Source organism: Citrus sinensis, chromosome 5 (genome assembly GCF_022201045.2).
Source record: "Citrus sinensis cultivar Valencia sweet orange chromosome 5, DVS_A1.0, whole genome shotgun sequence".
NCBI lineage: Eukaryota > Viridiplantae > Streptophyta > Magnoliopsida > Sapindales > Rutaceae > Citrus > Citrus sinensis.
This window is the reverse complement of record NC_068560.1, coordinates 35,903,337-35,918,891: the sequence shown is the minus strand read 5'-3', so window position 1 is coordinate 35,918,891 and position 15,555 is coordinate 35,903,337. Positions and strand designations below refer to the sequence as shown.

General features: G+C 35.4%; 2 protein-coding genes across 2 annotated transcripts; one reads left to right on the top strand and one right to left on the bottom strand.

The window, feature by feature from the left end:
- The first annotated feature begins 959 nt into the window (after positions 1–959).
- Positions 960–9,461, top strand: LOC102615786 (phosphatidate phosphatase PAH2). The gene is made up of 12 exons (XM_006473278.4): positions 960–3,216; positions 3,425–4,328; positions 4,940–5,244; positions 5,368–5,441; positions 6,570–6,654; positions 6,962–7,048; positions 7,164–7,236; positions 7,915–7,958; positions 8,163–8,291; positions 8,396–8,494; positions 8,812–8,960; positions 9,189–9,461. Exons 1-11 carry the CDS (start codon positions 1,906–1,908, stop codon positions 8,866–8,868), a joined length of 3,168 nt encoding a protein of 1,055 aa, XP_006473341.2. The 5' UTR covers positions 960–1,905; the 3' UTR covers positions 8,869–8,960; positions 9,189–9,461.
- Positions 9,462–13,268: 3,807 nt separating this feature from the next.
- On the bottom strand, positions 13,269–13,607 carry LOC107176372 (polcalcin Che a 3-like). The gene has a single exon (XM_015528787.2). It carries the CDS (start codon positions 13,605–13,607, stop codon positions 13,269–13,271), a length of 339 nt encoding a protein of 112 aa, XP_015384273.2.
- Positions 13,608–15,555: the final 1,948 nt, after the last annotated feature.

The window sequence follows — 15,555 nt, the reverse complement described above, 5'->3', positions numbered from 1 at the left end:
TGTTTGCAGATAACAAAATGGAACGAACTGCGTTTACTTTTTGGATTGAAGTGGGAATCCTTGGATTAGGAGTGTGGAGTGGGAGTGGGAGTAGGGTGTTTACTTAGACTAAATGAAAGTATGGATTATCAATCAGAATCCTAATTATTTGTTTACTTTGTCTTGGATTGGGAGTAAATTATTTTAAATTATAATTTTATCCTTATGTACAAAATTATAATTTATAATTAAAAAATTAATAAAAAATAGTTGGAAAATAAAATAAATATTTTATTATATTTCTAAATTAATAATAATTACTAATATTCTTAATTATATAAATCATAATTTTTTATTAATTTAAATTTAAATTATGTGAATAAAAATTATTAATAATAACAACACAAATAAAATATTATTATTGATAATATAGTACAAAATTAATATTTTTACAATAAAATATTTATTATTATTAATTAAATAAATAATTAATATTTATTAAAATTAATGTTTAATATTATTAATTTAAGTATAATATTTATTTATTTTTATTTTATTAATTTATTTTATTAAATATTATTTATTTATTTAATTATGGGGATAAAATGGGAAGAGGGGGGAGTGGATTCCCACTCCCACCTCCTCCCATGGGAGTGGGAATCCCACTCTCTACTCCAAAATTGGGTGGGATCCACGAATTCCCACTCCCACCTCCCCCCATGGGAGTGGGAATCCCACTCTCTACTCCAAAATTGGGTGGGACCCATGAATTCCCACTCCCACTCTTCCTTTTTTAAGGTAAGTAAACACTAGAGTGGGAGGAATCCACACTCCATACTCCTACTCCAAAAAGTAAACACTACGTATACGTGAAACAAGCAAGCAAAGTGGCACAGACTGGCAGTTTGGTTCCAACAATACACGAGTAGTTGTATCTAATAGTTGCGTACATTTACATATGTGCCACGGGCCTTCTAGGCAGTTGGTCCCACACTTTTCATCAACTAACATCTGTGCGTACGTGTCACCCGCTGTCATGCAAAAGCAAACTGCGTATGATAATCGCTTCATTGTTATCTCTCAACGTCACCAAAAGTTCGATACTTCTCTCTGTTGAGATCCCGCTGTCACCCCTTGACCGTTTCTGCGTTTCCATCTCCGGATCAGCTTCGCTCTTTCTTCGTAACAATTTGTTTAATCTTCAATTCTTGATCGTTCTTTTCCCTTGCGTACATTATAGAATGGTCAAAATAAAATAAAATTAAAATGTGGGATGTGGCGTGTGGCGTGTCTTTTTGTTTTTGTCTGCTAAGCCTGAGATTTAATTAAATGATTACGGTTTTGGCGCATTCGAATAATTAAATTCGAATATGCCTTTTCATTCATTTCACCAACGGCTGCTGTTCTGCTCCTCGTTCTCGGCGGTTGGCTTTTAATTTGGTTTGCTTGGTCATAAACCTTCCTCATCTGGGCTTTCTTTGTCAGAGCTCAAGGGGAGAGGCAGAACGGGAATTTTTTGAGCTGGGTTTGGTGACATGTATATGTTATTGTTTGTTTCATTTGAATTTCTGAGCATTGAACAATTTATGACTTTGGACGCTTTCTAACTTTCTTTTTATTCTCTGGGGGGAATATTGTCTCTCTATGATCTGTAGTTCTTCTGAGCTAAAAAAGGAACTATCTTGTGTTGTGATCAATTGGGTTGTTTATAAATGTTTTATTTGGAGGCCTTTTGATGTGGGGGTGTCATTGGAATTAAGTTCTGGAGATACTTGTAGAAGTTCTTTTACTATATTTGGTTCTTGTTTGACACCACTAAAGCGTCATAATTTTGTGGCAATGATCACTTATATTCACGAATTATGACTCAATATTGAGATTTTGTTACCTGGGGTGGTTGTGCTTGAGAAATTCGGATATACAACGATGTATACAGTAGGAAGGATAGGCAGCTATATCTCCCGGGGTGTGTATACTGTTTCCGCCCCCTTTCACCCATTTGGTGGAGCTGTAGATATCATTGTAGTGGAACAACCAGATGGGAGCTTCAAATCGTCCCCTTGGTATGTCCGGTTTGGAAAATTTCAAGGGGTCTTGAAGACAAAAGAGAAGGTAGTTACTATTAATGTTAATGGAGTTGATGCTAATTTTAACATGTATCTTGATCATAAAGGGGAAGCTTACTTTCTGAAGGAGGCTGATGTTGAAGAAGGGGAATCTGCATCATATCCCTCGTCTTCTGGTGATGAGGCAGATGGGCAACCCAATAATAGTAGGAGACTGATGAAGTCCCAGAATTGCAATTGTGATGCTGATAAGCTGGATTCAGCTGCCCATTTTGATGCCAGCAATAGGAAGATGTTGCCTAGGACTGCTTCCCAACGGGCCAGGATTCTTGGGCTTGTTTTGGGACGGAAATCATTTAAGGAGAGTAGGTATCAGAAGGGAGAGGGTGATATTGACTTGGTGAGGTTGAGTTCATTGGAACGTGCTGAGTTTGCAGCTGACCTCTTGGAGATGAAGTGGTCTACCAATCTGCCTTCAAGTATGTCCAGGAAAGAAAATGTTTCCCAGATTTTACCTCATGATGGTTTGGATAATATGGTAGCTAAAGATATTCAGGTTAATAATGAAGAAATCCATGTGGACTTGTCTGTGGATGATTACGAGCGAAATAGGAATGACCAATCAATACTTGATAAGGAATGTGGTTCCCAAAGTGAGCAAATGGCCAGCGGTTCTCACTTTAGCTCTAAGAATCTGGAGAATTTTGTCGAGGAATCTGGCATTGATGTATCTTGTCTAGGCAGTGTAGAACAAGTAGTTGAATCTTCTGCCTTGGATGAAAGTATTTTGGACGAAAACTCTTCAATTGTATCTGAACTATCAAGAACAATTGGTGAATTTGGGGTAGACAATGCTTATCTAGATGAGCATGAACAGCAGAGTTTTCCTGATGCAAAAATTCAATATGAGCTTGAAGCACATCAGGGAAAGCACTTTGATGATGAACAGGCTTGTGACAATAATGATGTTGCCTCATCAGGCTGTAGAATTTCCACTGAGGCTGGATCAGACCAGTCCTTTGTATACTGTGAATCATCAGAAACCTCTATTGTTGGGTTTGATGGTAGCAATGGAAAAAGTCCGGAGACAGTTTACCTTGCTAGTGGCAAATGTGGTGAAGTCCATGTTCATCTGGAAACTGTACATGTCACAACTGAGCTACTATCCAAGGTAAATGCTTTTCAATGGTTTGCAATATTATTCAACTAGAACTTTTGATCAATATATATTTTGAAAATAAGGAAATTTTTTCAACTTATTAAATACTGCAATATTATATTATGGTGAGTTCACTGCCATAATCTATGTTAGAAATAATGTTTTCATTTCATCCTTTTCTAATTTTCTTGAGACTGAGTTATTAGAAGGTCTTCATCAGGACACAGATGTTGTGCAAGCTGAAGAAATTGAATTGGAGAAAGAACCAGGGGAGGTATTGGAGAATCATTCTGATCAAGTGAATCAAGCTCCTTGTGTGCTTGAGCATATTGAGAAAGACCTTAAGGAGCCCCCAGAGGCACCCAAATCCTCTACACAAGTGCTTGGTGAGGAGTCAGTACTTTGTTCAATCAAGGAAGTTAATTCACAAAATAGTTGCTTAACGCCCATTGAAGTTCAAGAGGAGAAAGGTATTACTGATGCCCTCCAGTATTTGGAGTCTACTGATGAATCTCAAGAACTTTACAATGATAGTGTCCTAAAAAGGGCCATAGGTAATTCACCGTCTGATAGTTCAGAGGAAGAACAGTTCCTTTTCAGTGATCTCGATGAATTCAAACTCAGTAAGGATCAGGGTGTCGATTCAAGTTCACCAGATAGTGTAAAGAAGAGTGATGATCCATCATTTTCTGCGGAAGGCATTAAGGAAGTGAATGGGTCAGTCAACACAATTGATGAGTCATCTTCTTTGTCGGAGATGTCTGGTCTATATAACCTGTTGAATGATTTTGAAAACACAACAGATAAACTGGGAGCAATATCGGATCCCATTATTATTCATAAAAGTCATGGACCTGCTGAGGAAGTTGGGAGGCTGGCAGAATCTTTGCCAAATATGAGGTCTCTCTCTGTCAAATTAGATGCTCATGACCCTCATCATCCTCTAAGCCATTCACTGGACTCAAATTGCAAATCCTTGAATTGGATGTTGTTCAAGGAAAATGATTCTAGCTGCATGAAGTCAGATACTGACATAGAACTCCATTTGGCAGAGGAACGACCTATTATAGATGATATGCAATTCTCACAGGGGCAAAAAACTGTTTTTTCCACTCCTGCAGCTGGTAAGAAAATTTTAATATGCACTCGTATGTCATTTTATACTTTTGCCGGTTGAATGCACAGAAATGAGATAGTTCCAATTTTAAGTTTCTTTTGACAGTTGTTTAAATGTTCCTTATAGCTTGTGCAATATAATGTTAATGATTGTAAGTAAGATTTTGTCATTGCCTCCATATGGTAGAGTGTTTTCATTTCTAGCATAGGGAACTCCTGTGGATGCACCTGAGAACAAAATGAAAACATTTCATTTGTTTCTGGTTTGTAAGTGCTTTTTTCTTTTTTTCCTTTTTTCTTTTTTTGGGTTGGAAAACATAGATAGCCCCATCCTTTCAGCTATGCAGAGATATCTCTTTGTAAACACTTGGTCTATGAAGGTATGGGTTCTCCTGCAGTTTCTCAAGCATTCGATGCTGAAAAATTGGATATAGATAAATTTACATCTCTAGGTCCTGCAGTTTTAAAGAATGATTGGCTTGTTGTCAGAATGGGCGGCTTTTATCTTCATGGGATGTAGCTGCTCGTATTGATCTAGGGTTGATTGCATTTGAAATTAAAGAACTAGTTGAACCAGAGGGTATGATAGCTATTGACTAAGTTGAGAGATCTCTTGTAGGGAACCCTGCAAAAATTACTGTTTCCCCTGGTGGAAGCTGGAGGCTTTGGCCTTTCTTTAGAAGATCAAGATCCGGGAAAGCAATGCAGCCAGTCATTAGTGGTACTAAAAGTTCCGATACTGAAGTTGCTTCAGATAGCATCAATGACAGGGACGGAAATAGAAGTGTGTGCAAAACCAACATGGCGAAGAAGAAGATTAAGGTGCTAACTCCAACTTCTGAACAGCTGGCATCCTTGAATCTGAAGGAAGGAAAGAACAGTGTAACCTTTACATTCTCCACTGCGATGCTAGGCAAGCAGCAGGTCCCTTTTTTTCTTATTCCCCAGTGCTATTAGCTTAAGTTACATATATTTTAACAACTGAACTCTTCTGTTTTCTGGTTATTCTTTTGGTGCTCACCTAATAGTACATTGCATTCCTTACAGGTTGATGCCAGAATATATTTGTGGAAATGGAACACACGTATAGTAATATCAGATGTGGATGGGACTATTACAAAGTAAGGTTTTCTAATTTTCTCTAATACAACAGAGTTGTTTCTCATATTTTATCTTAATCAAGTAGAGAACTGCTAGGCAATCTATACATCCTGGATTTAGTTTGTATAGGAAAGTGCTGCCTTTCCTTCCTTTCAAAGGGCAAAGTCAGAGATTCAGCCCACAGAGAGGGAAGTTATGCATAGGAAATGGGCTCATTTGTGGATTGATCTGGAGAGGAAAAGGGATAAACTGAAATTTTTAGATATATGTATGTTAAAAGTATCAAGTTCAATTTTGAACTTGCCACTCAGCTAGTTTAGGTAGTGAAGACTGAACCTCAAGTGTTGTTTTTGGACCTGCTACCATACTCGGGTTATTGAAGCCTGAAAATGGCGCTCTGTATGTATGTTAAAAGTATCCACAAGTAACTATAAAATTGAACTAGCCACTCAGCTAGTTTAGATGGTGAAGACTGAACTTCAATGTTGTTTTTGGATTTGCTAGCTTAGGCAGTGTAGTCTGATGGAAGTAGATCCCAAATCTTGTTATTGGATCTGCTTCTATGGTTGAAGAGGACAACCCATGGGCAAGGTTTGGCATTAGTCCTTTAATTGAGAACAAAAAGTCCCCTACTAAATTTTACCAGATGGGATGAAACAATAAAGTGATATGGTGGCAGGCTGTACCCTTGACTATTCTAAACCTTAGCTTATAGAGCCCTAGAAAGGTTTACTATGACCAAGATATCTAATTGCCCTGCCTGTGGTGCACGTAGGTAATGTTTCTGCATCATAGTTGTCAGACTTTTATATATGTATATTTTATATCATTTTTTTCCATAATTTCCATGCTCTAGAATTAGCTTGTAAAGGAAGTAAGTTTATGGTGTTTCTGACCTTTCTATCGATCTAAATTTTAAGTCTTAGAACTTGGTGATGCCTGTTTCTGAATCAATTCTTCTGGTTGTCTATAGTTCTGCTCTTGGCTCTATGAGGGCTGGAGTCAAACTCTCATCACTTAACTTTCTCCACTCAGTAAATTATTGTAGTCGGTCTTGATCTGATTTTTTTTTTTAGTACTTTCTTTGGTGAAGACTGTGATTTTTTCTGAATTATTTTAACACTGTTTATCACACATTCTTGTGACAGATCCGACGTTCTGGGTCAGTTCATGCCTTTGGTTGGGGTAGATTGGTCACAGACAGGCGTTGCACATTTATTTTCTGCTATTAAGGTTTGTGGCATTTCCATCTTGTATTTTTATTTCAGCTTTTGAGTGATTGGCGCTATATCATAGCCATTGACTCTAAACTGCACAAGAAGACTATTCTGATGGGTGCAACCAACACAATCTAATGGAAAGCTGCGTCTTTTAGATCTCTACTATTCACAATGATTTAATAAATTTTACTAGCTATAAGGTGCTCTGGTCCCATTCTGCATTTCAGATTCTTAAAAAGCCAAAATGCCCCACATGCATGCAATGTGAGTAATGTCTAGGGACAACATCAGTTTTTCTGAATGAACCAAGTTTGTTGCAGGAAAATGGGTATCAATTGCTTTTCCTCAGTGCACGTGCGATTGTGCAAGCTTATCACACTAGAAGATTCCTATTTACCCTGAAGCAGGTGAAATATACTAAGCTTAATTTTTGTTTTGATTTGAGAAATTCAGAATCAAGATAGTCTAATATTATGATATTTTCATTTATTTGTTAACAAATGTGCGTTCTAAAATTTGCAGGATGGAAAGGCTTTACCTGATGGGCCCGTTGTTATTTCACCTGATGGACTATTTCCATCTCTATTTCGAGAAGGTAACTGCATTTATGGAACTCATGCATTAGTTGATTTTTCCCTCCTTTTTGGCTGAATTAGACAGAATTGGCTTTGTATTTGCCAGTTAATTTCTTGTATCTCATTATATCCATTTAGATGTGTTGGGCATAGTTGCATTTCTTTTGATCCTACCAAATCCTGCAGGGACAGGTTGCACTGATGTAAAACATTAGGCCCCTAGCTCCTAAGAGAGGAAATTTCTTCCATGGATAAGAATTTTCACTCTTTGCTTCCTCACGTTTGGCAAAGATAGTATGAATTTATTGTTTTATTCAGTTCTAGTTTGGCGGGAAATATTGAAACTTAAGCAGTGTTTTTTGTTTTGGTTGTTTTCCCCACTTAAATTTTCTAAACTTGCTGACAGATTTGTGAGATGCTCATTGCTCTCCATCAATGTATAATTCTACATAGAGAAGTAATTTTTGGATTTTGTGGGTGTCAGTTTGTTCAACTCTTGAGGTTTGACGTTCAAAACCCAGTCACACTAAGATTGGGAAGGGTTTTGGTTTACATTAAAATAATATTTAATTTCTTTTTTTCCCCCTAAAAAAATTTATTTGACCTTTTTGTGCATAACTTGAATTGGTTGCAATTCATTGTCAAACTCTATCGGGACCGTAACATGTACAATTATTTATTTATTTATTTTTTGGCAGTTATAAGAAGGGCTCCTCATGAATTCAAGATAGCGTGCTTAGAGGTTAGTTTCCTTGGTATTAACTATTGCATATTTTTATTTTCATATTCCACATATGAAACTCCTCCAGTCTGATGTCATTGCTGCCGTGTAGACAACTAATGAGGTTTCTGCTTCTGCTGTACATAACTGATGATTGTTCGGATGCTCCATGTAAACCAATCAAGTCCATTATCTTTAAATGTTTGTAATTCATTTTAAATCCAGGATATCAAGGCATTGTTTCCTTCTGATTGCAACCCATTCTATGCTGGTTTTGGGAACAGAGACACTGATGAAATCAGCTATCTTAAGGTTGGAATCCCAAGAGGAAAGATCTTTATTATTAATCCCAAGGTAATTTAAGACCTCTGTGCTTAAAAGATGAAAAAACCTTCGTGCCTTAGATACTGGCAAATTGTATGCCAAATGTTCCTTCTGATGGGTTTCAACATTTGCAGGGTGAGGTTGTTGTGAATCATCGTGTTGACAGTAAAACATATAGTTCAATTCATGCGCTTGTTCATGGCATGTTTCCGCACACAACTTCCACAGAGCAGGTTTTTTTCTGCATTTTTTTTTTCTTTGCTCAATTCTAGGCTTGTTTTATTTCAGGTGTTCTGTTCTAAAATAAGGCACTACATCAGAGATCAAAATTGTTTTCAATGGTCCATTTTCTTTATTCCTTTCTTGTTTATGTTTAGAAATTGGTACTGGACTACAGGGCTATATATAAACATATCAGTTCCCAGATCATCTAGCCTCAGCATCTGTATCTGTTAGATGTCAGCTTAGTTTTGTCTGAATATTCAGGTTTCATTGATTGTTCTGTGGAGTGCTGATATTTTTATTAATTTATGTATTCTTCGTTCAACAGGAGGATTTTAATCAATGGAATTACTGGAAACTGCCGCCTCCAAACATTGATGTTTGAAGGTTTTTAGTTGCGTCCTAGATGGTATTGCCCGACTGTCCTGATATGGAGGGGGATGGGTGTTGCCCAATGCTTGTTCTGGAACTTTTGAGGTGCGTTTCAATTTCAACTAAGCAGTTTCATTTGAACCTAGTTACATTTTCCCATTGGTGGAACCTTTTCGGGAATTATATTGATGTTTTTCCTAGAAGAAGTAAAGGAAAATAAAACTTATCAAATAATAAGTTTGCAAAGGTCGTGGCCTCACAATCTCTCTGTGCTGAAGTTTAGCATCACTTTCTTCGTTTTCTCTTTAATTGTGTTGCTTTGGCAAATTACAGGCTACATGTGGCCAAGGCTGATGGCGAGAACTCCTTGTTGATTGCTGGTTAGCTGGGTTGGTTGATTTATTGGTTGCTTGGAGGTCTTGTTTCAAAATTTATATAAAAAATAGTGTGATTGATTCGTCGCATGTATATGCCGCTCCAAATTCCAGTTAGATTGTAGGGTGTTCATGTCATATCATGTTTGACGCCGTAATAGTTCTATAGGAATGTTAGTAACACTCAAAATGTATATTTGATTTTTAATGTAGATAATTTTTCATCGGTCAAGTGATGAGTTGGTGGTCAGCCCCTTTCTCCAATGGTGTAGACTGTAGATCATTTTGTTTGTTGGCAGTCTTGGAGATGACAATGAAAAAGCGCTTGAAAACAGTTTTGGACCTAACAAAATTTCTGCTTTTCCGCTGCTCCGCCCCCATTTATCCTTACCCAATAGTCTAAGGTGAAAAATAATCTTAATCGAGGGTAAAAAAAAAAGTCCAATGGTTAGTCACGTTCTCAACTCTCTCAACATTATTGCAAAAACCGGTTCAAGTCCCCATAATAAGGACAGATGTTTTTCTCTCTAATACTAACGAGAATAAAAATTTTTTTTAATTACACTTAAATGAATTTTTTTATTTGTATTATATGTAATTAAAATTCTCAATAAACCCTAGATTGTAAAATATCACTGCGGTGATGCTGTCGCATGATATCCTCGTCATACTAAGTTTCGTCATTTAATTTAATAGTCCTGCTCAAATAAAGAAGCAAATTAAAGCGTAAAGATTCTTATTCTGAAATCAGAAGCTAATAAGGGACACTTGCCTGATGCTTCGCAACAGATTGAAAAGGAATAAAGATTTTATGATTTACATCCACAAGGATAAAGTAAAAGGATTGGCAGAAAAGTTAAAAAGAATTCCATTCTTTTAACTATACAAACTCAGTAACAGAATTTTTGTATTTTATTTTTGCATCATTAGCTTAAAGGCATGGCGCGGACTTACATTTATCGTATTTATACTAAACAAGCTAAATATCATCATAATATATACAAAAGGAAAAAAAAAAAAAAAAAGGAAGTAATTCCAACTCCATTCTTTTCAAGTTCTTGTAGTCTCTTGCGGTTCTGGTGCCCTCAAAAATTGATGCAGTTTATAGTGAAACCTAGTCCTGTGGTAAAAATTACAAATTGAAAATTGTTACTCATCTTAATTTAAAACAAATACCGTGAAGTCTTATTAATGTATGATCTCAAAATAAGTCATTAAGCTAAGGCAAATACGTACGGAAATCGAAAATTTGAGGCTTCCTGGAAAGTGGAAACATTTTTGTGATTTTCGAAGTGAAAAAAATGATGTGTTTGTTAATTGTCAACGGGGTGAATAATTTAAATTTTTTTTTTTTTTTTTGGGGGTGAAGGGAAACGCATTTAATAAAATAAAAAATGAAAAAAGTTCTATAAACCGCGCCGCATGTATCCTTAAAAGCTTAATTGCGGGGGGAAAAAATTAATAAGAGATTCAAGTTCCTTAATATAACACATTGTATAATCATACTTGTATCATCAACTTGGATCATAACTCGCATTATCTTTCAGGATAATACAAAGTATGCCCCCTGGAAATGATAAGATCATAAGTGATCATCGATTTTATCCGATTCAAGAAGTTACACTCTATAAGTATATTGCCCGAGCTGCGCAAGGAAAATTTAATACAACGAATCCTCATAAAAAAATATCTAGTCATAGTCATAATTTAGTATAATTCGTGCAGCATCTACAAAGCAGTCCAAATTTTAGTAAGAGAATGATAATTGATAAGGAGGAATAAGCCGGTGGAAATGTGTACACATGCATTGTCGAATGGTTATGCCATCACCCCTTAACTAATTATATATAACTGTGTTAGATATACGCCTATAGTTATTTTTATGCAGAAGTCCATGATTTTTTACTACTGAGACAGATAACTAAAAGAATATATACATGGATCCAGGAAAAGTCTAACATAAGAATAATGATAGGGTAACAAATTGTTTCTACAAATTATATAGTTACGCTCGTGTAGATCACGTGGTATTTTCATTCAATTAATTATTGTTATACTTTCAACAAATGGTTTATATATAGCTCCAGTATTATTACCAGACTAGCTGCAAGTGTATCTAGATTTCCAATTATAAAATTTTATCTCAAACTTATTTTTGTCTTGTTTGGAATTGAGGTGTTGTACTTTATAAGTTGCAGCTGCTGTGAAAAAAAAAACTATAAGTATAAAATAAAAATTAATATTATGTAGTAAATATAATTTTGACAAAATTAGTAAATATATAATAGATTTTTCATTATACAAGTGTTAAAAAAAAATCAACTTACTTTCCAAATTACAGCAGTTAGTGTTTATCAACACTTTAATATTGTACCTTTTAAGATATAACTACCCAACCTCAATCATAATCAAACATTTTATCAACCAAAACATATAACAAAGTTGTGAAAAGAATTCAGATGTGACTTGCAGAATACGAATTTCATCTTCTTAAGCAAAGAATGATAGGATTCCAATTTTTTTTTAGTTATCCGCATGGTGTTCTATATTCTTTGTTTTTATGATGAAAGATAATATTTTGTGATAATTGCTAGTCCACAAAGATCGGCATACGAATCAGAATCAATCTAGGGAAAATGCTTGTCCATTTCTTCTTTGATAGTTATATATAAAATAAACTGATGGAGAATGGTGCATTTTTTTAAGTTCTCCTCTTGAAAAGCAAGATGAGAAAAGCATTCGATTTGAAAGAGTATACGTAGACCAACTTCTTGTAGACAAGAGGAGCCTGGATTAGACATTGTGATTGTGAGGGTCCAAATTCTATAGAGCTAGACTTTTCGGGGTTAAAGTTAAAAAAGAGTGTTTAGTTATTGGGTTAATGAGTTAATTTATTGAACTCTAATAGTGACTGTTGTTCGAGAGACAATCATGTATTGACTGGGAATAATTCTTGAATTAAATGTGTAGGTAACTCAATCTCAACCATCCGCTAGCTTTTTAAGCGCTATAGTACTACACCTTAAAGAAAATTAATTTTATTTATTGACTTTTAACTCAGACCTACAGAATAGAGTTATTTTATTTTTTATGATTAAACCCCTGCAGCTTTGACAGTTTTTTTTTTTTTACCACTTCAAGACTTTCTTTAATCTTTCTAAACATCAGCCTCTAATTTTCTCCAACAACTTATGAAAACAATCCGCATCCAACAAATATAATTTTTTTTTTATTCGACCCTGGAACTTTGACAATTTTATTTATAACTCCAAGACTTTCTTTAATCTTTCTAGACATCCACCTCTAATTTTCTCTTACAACTTCTGGGACAATCCGCATCCAACAAATATAATTTTTTGGGATTCAACCCTACAACTTTGAGAATTTTTATTTATTACCCCAAGTTTACTCTGAAGACTGTTGGCCCCTAAATTTGGAGGTGACAAAGATTCAATTAGACAATGAACGAGAAATTACGAAAGATTCTATGACTACGAGATGGTACTTTCCAAGAATTTCTCTAGAAACAGATTAATAAGACAGAGATTTATTTGCAAGACTGAGCTATTTATAGTATTTATAAGACTCAGCTATATTTGCTAAGTGCGCGCAGGACGCGGTTGCTTATGGTATATATGTACAAAGTAAAGCTAAGTTCAACAGTAAAAACATGTTTACTTGCTACCTCGAGTTTCTTCGCTCAAGTTTAAATATAAATTACATATAGTTTATTATATGCACAGAGATACAGTAACAGTACAAACAAAAGGAAAACAAAAAGGAAAACGAAAACTACTGAGAGAGAGAGAGAGAGAGAGAGAGAGAGAGAGAGAGAGAGAGAGAGAGCGAGGTGTAGAAGAAGTCAAGAAACGAAAGATATTCATAGCCCTAGCTAGCTCTACTGATCTTACCGGGGATTCAGATATATAGAATATGAATCCCAGTTTAGTAATTACTGCATGCTATATGCTATTTAAGCTAGCTGTTAAATAAAAAGATATGTAATTGAGGTAGAGATGTCTTGCTAGCTGAATTAGGATCAAGCGAGAGCATAGCCACGTTTGATAACATACTTGACAAGCTCGCGAAGCTCGTCCTCGTTAATGCATCCATCCCCGTTAGCATCGGCATGGCGTAGCGCTCGCCAAGCTCTCCAAGCCGGGAAAGTAGAACCAAGGCTTTTGAAGGCGTCTTGAAGCTCTTGTTTGGTAAGACGGCCATCTCCATCAGTATCGTAGCGCCTAAGCCAAGCCATCAACTGCTCTTCATTTACGCTCTCATTTAAGCTCACTTTTGCATTCTTATTATTATCACTTGTCGGAACCAACGTCCTATAGCAATCTTTAGGTATGCCTTTATTTTTGTGCCTATATGCCATTTCTTTAATGAAGAAGGAAGAAGATAGTAATAATTACAACTATATATTCAGTTCTCGTTTTACTTTTGTGCTGCAGTTTGAATTTATATGCAGACAACAGTTTATATATACATTTGGCATTCTTAAGTTTGATCTCCTTAACCGATAAGCCAAAGGGGTTTTCTTTATTCTCTTGGTCAAGGAGAATAATTTGAACTTTAGTTTTTTTATATTTTTTCTGGATAGATGCAATCTATTACAAAAAGAGGCCAAATCCTTTCATTGACATATGTACTCTACTTGGATACAGTGGACCAGGAGCATTTGATTTTGATACGCCGGGAAAGCAAATTTCAGAGTAACATGCATCATTGATCTTCCCTCCATCGTCGGTGCGATTCCAAGGAAAGGCGGTCAGAATATGCTATCGTATTGGCTAGACGGCCACGCTTGGTGTTTGTTATTTGTCGTTAGATTTGGACCAGATAAAGGTCAGTTAAGCTTAGGCCACTTGAACACAAATTTATTATCCGTTAATAATTGACAATAATTAGCCAGACATCAGAAAGAAAAAGATATCAAATATATGTCCTAAAGCGGTTGGAATCCCCTCCAAACTTTTTTATTTTCTATTTTGGTCTATATTAAAGATCTAGTAGCAAATTGTATGCCTAAAATTCTATATTATCTAAAATTCTATATTATCCTTTTTACCTAACAAGCTCATATTCTATTCATTATGAGCTACTTATCAACTTATTCTTTATCAATTTATTCTTTGCCCAAAACCCCCCCCCCCCCCATCCACCACCTTAATTAAAAGAATAACATATTAAATTATCATATGTTACTTAATTTAATAATTTTATGTGTCTGCAAACTAATTTGACATGTTATATATATGATTGCCACTTGCATTTTATATTACTATTCGTCGATTTCCTTAAAAATGAGAGCATGTGGCAATGAAACAATATTGCCACCTCAATTTATACTAATCAAGTTAGTATAAAAATTTATACCTGTACCATTACTCATCAAACTAAAATTTTCATTGTACATTTTCAGCCTTAGTCCTTGAAGAAAGTGATAATTATATAAGAAAAAAAGAACTTTCACTCTTGAAATTTTTAAGTGCTACAAAACCACATATTTATTTATAAATATGAAAGACAAAATAAGTGATAATGGTCACAGTTCTTCTTATATTTGTTTACGATAATGACTATGGTTCTTTTCATATTTGCATAACGTATATATAATCATACCCATTCTTGCAATGTTTGTAAGTGGAAATGTTTATGATTAAGAAAATCTCTAAATGGAGAAAGTCTTAGTGGTGTGGACACACCAGGTCATCATACAATCACCTAACAACTTAATATCATTAAGTATAAACTATGTAATTATGATGATTTCGAAGTTAGTCGTAATATCAATACTTGCAGAAGACGAAAAAAATGGTACAAATTAAACTACTTTGAACATTTAAACGTAATTTCTACTCTGTTTAACAAAAGAGAAAAGACCATGTAGAATAAAAGGACACGGCATAGTTCATACACGTTTGCCGCGGAAAAACCCTGAAAACGGAAGATAAGTAGAATGACAATTTACATTCCCAGCCACCTGGTTCTGCAAACAAAAAAAAAAACATTGAGGTGATAGTTATCTATTTCTTGGCATATAATCGTGTTTGACAAAACATTTAACAGGGACATCGAACTCTGCCTCCTTATGTGCCCATCTCCGTTTAAATCAGCATAACAACGACATCGCCAAGCTCTCCAATCTGGGAGTCTTGAACCAAGGCTGTCAAAGGAGTCCTTAAGCTCTTGATTGCTAAGCCGCCCATCTCCGTCAGTGTCGTATCGCAGGAACACACTTTTCAAATGCTCTTCAGTTAAGCTGACTTTAACTTGTGCATAATTCTTGTCGATGAACCAAAGCCAATTCCTTGGACAATTTT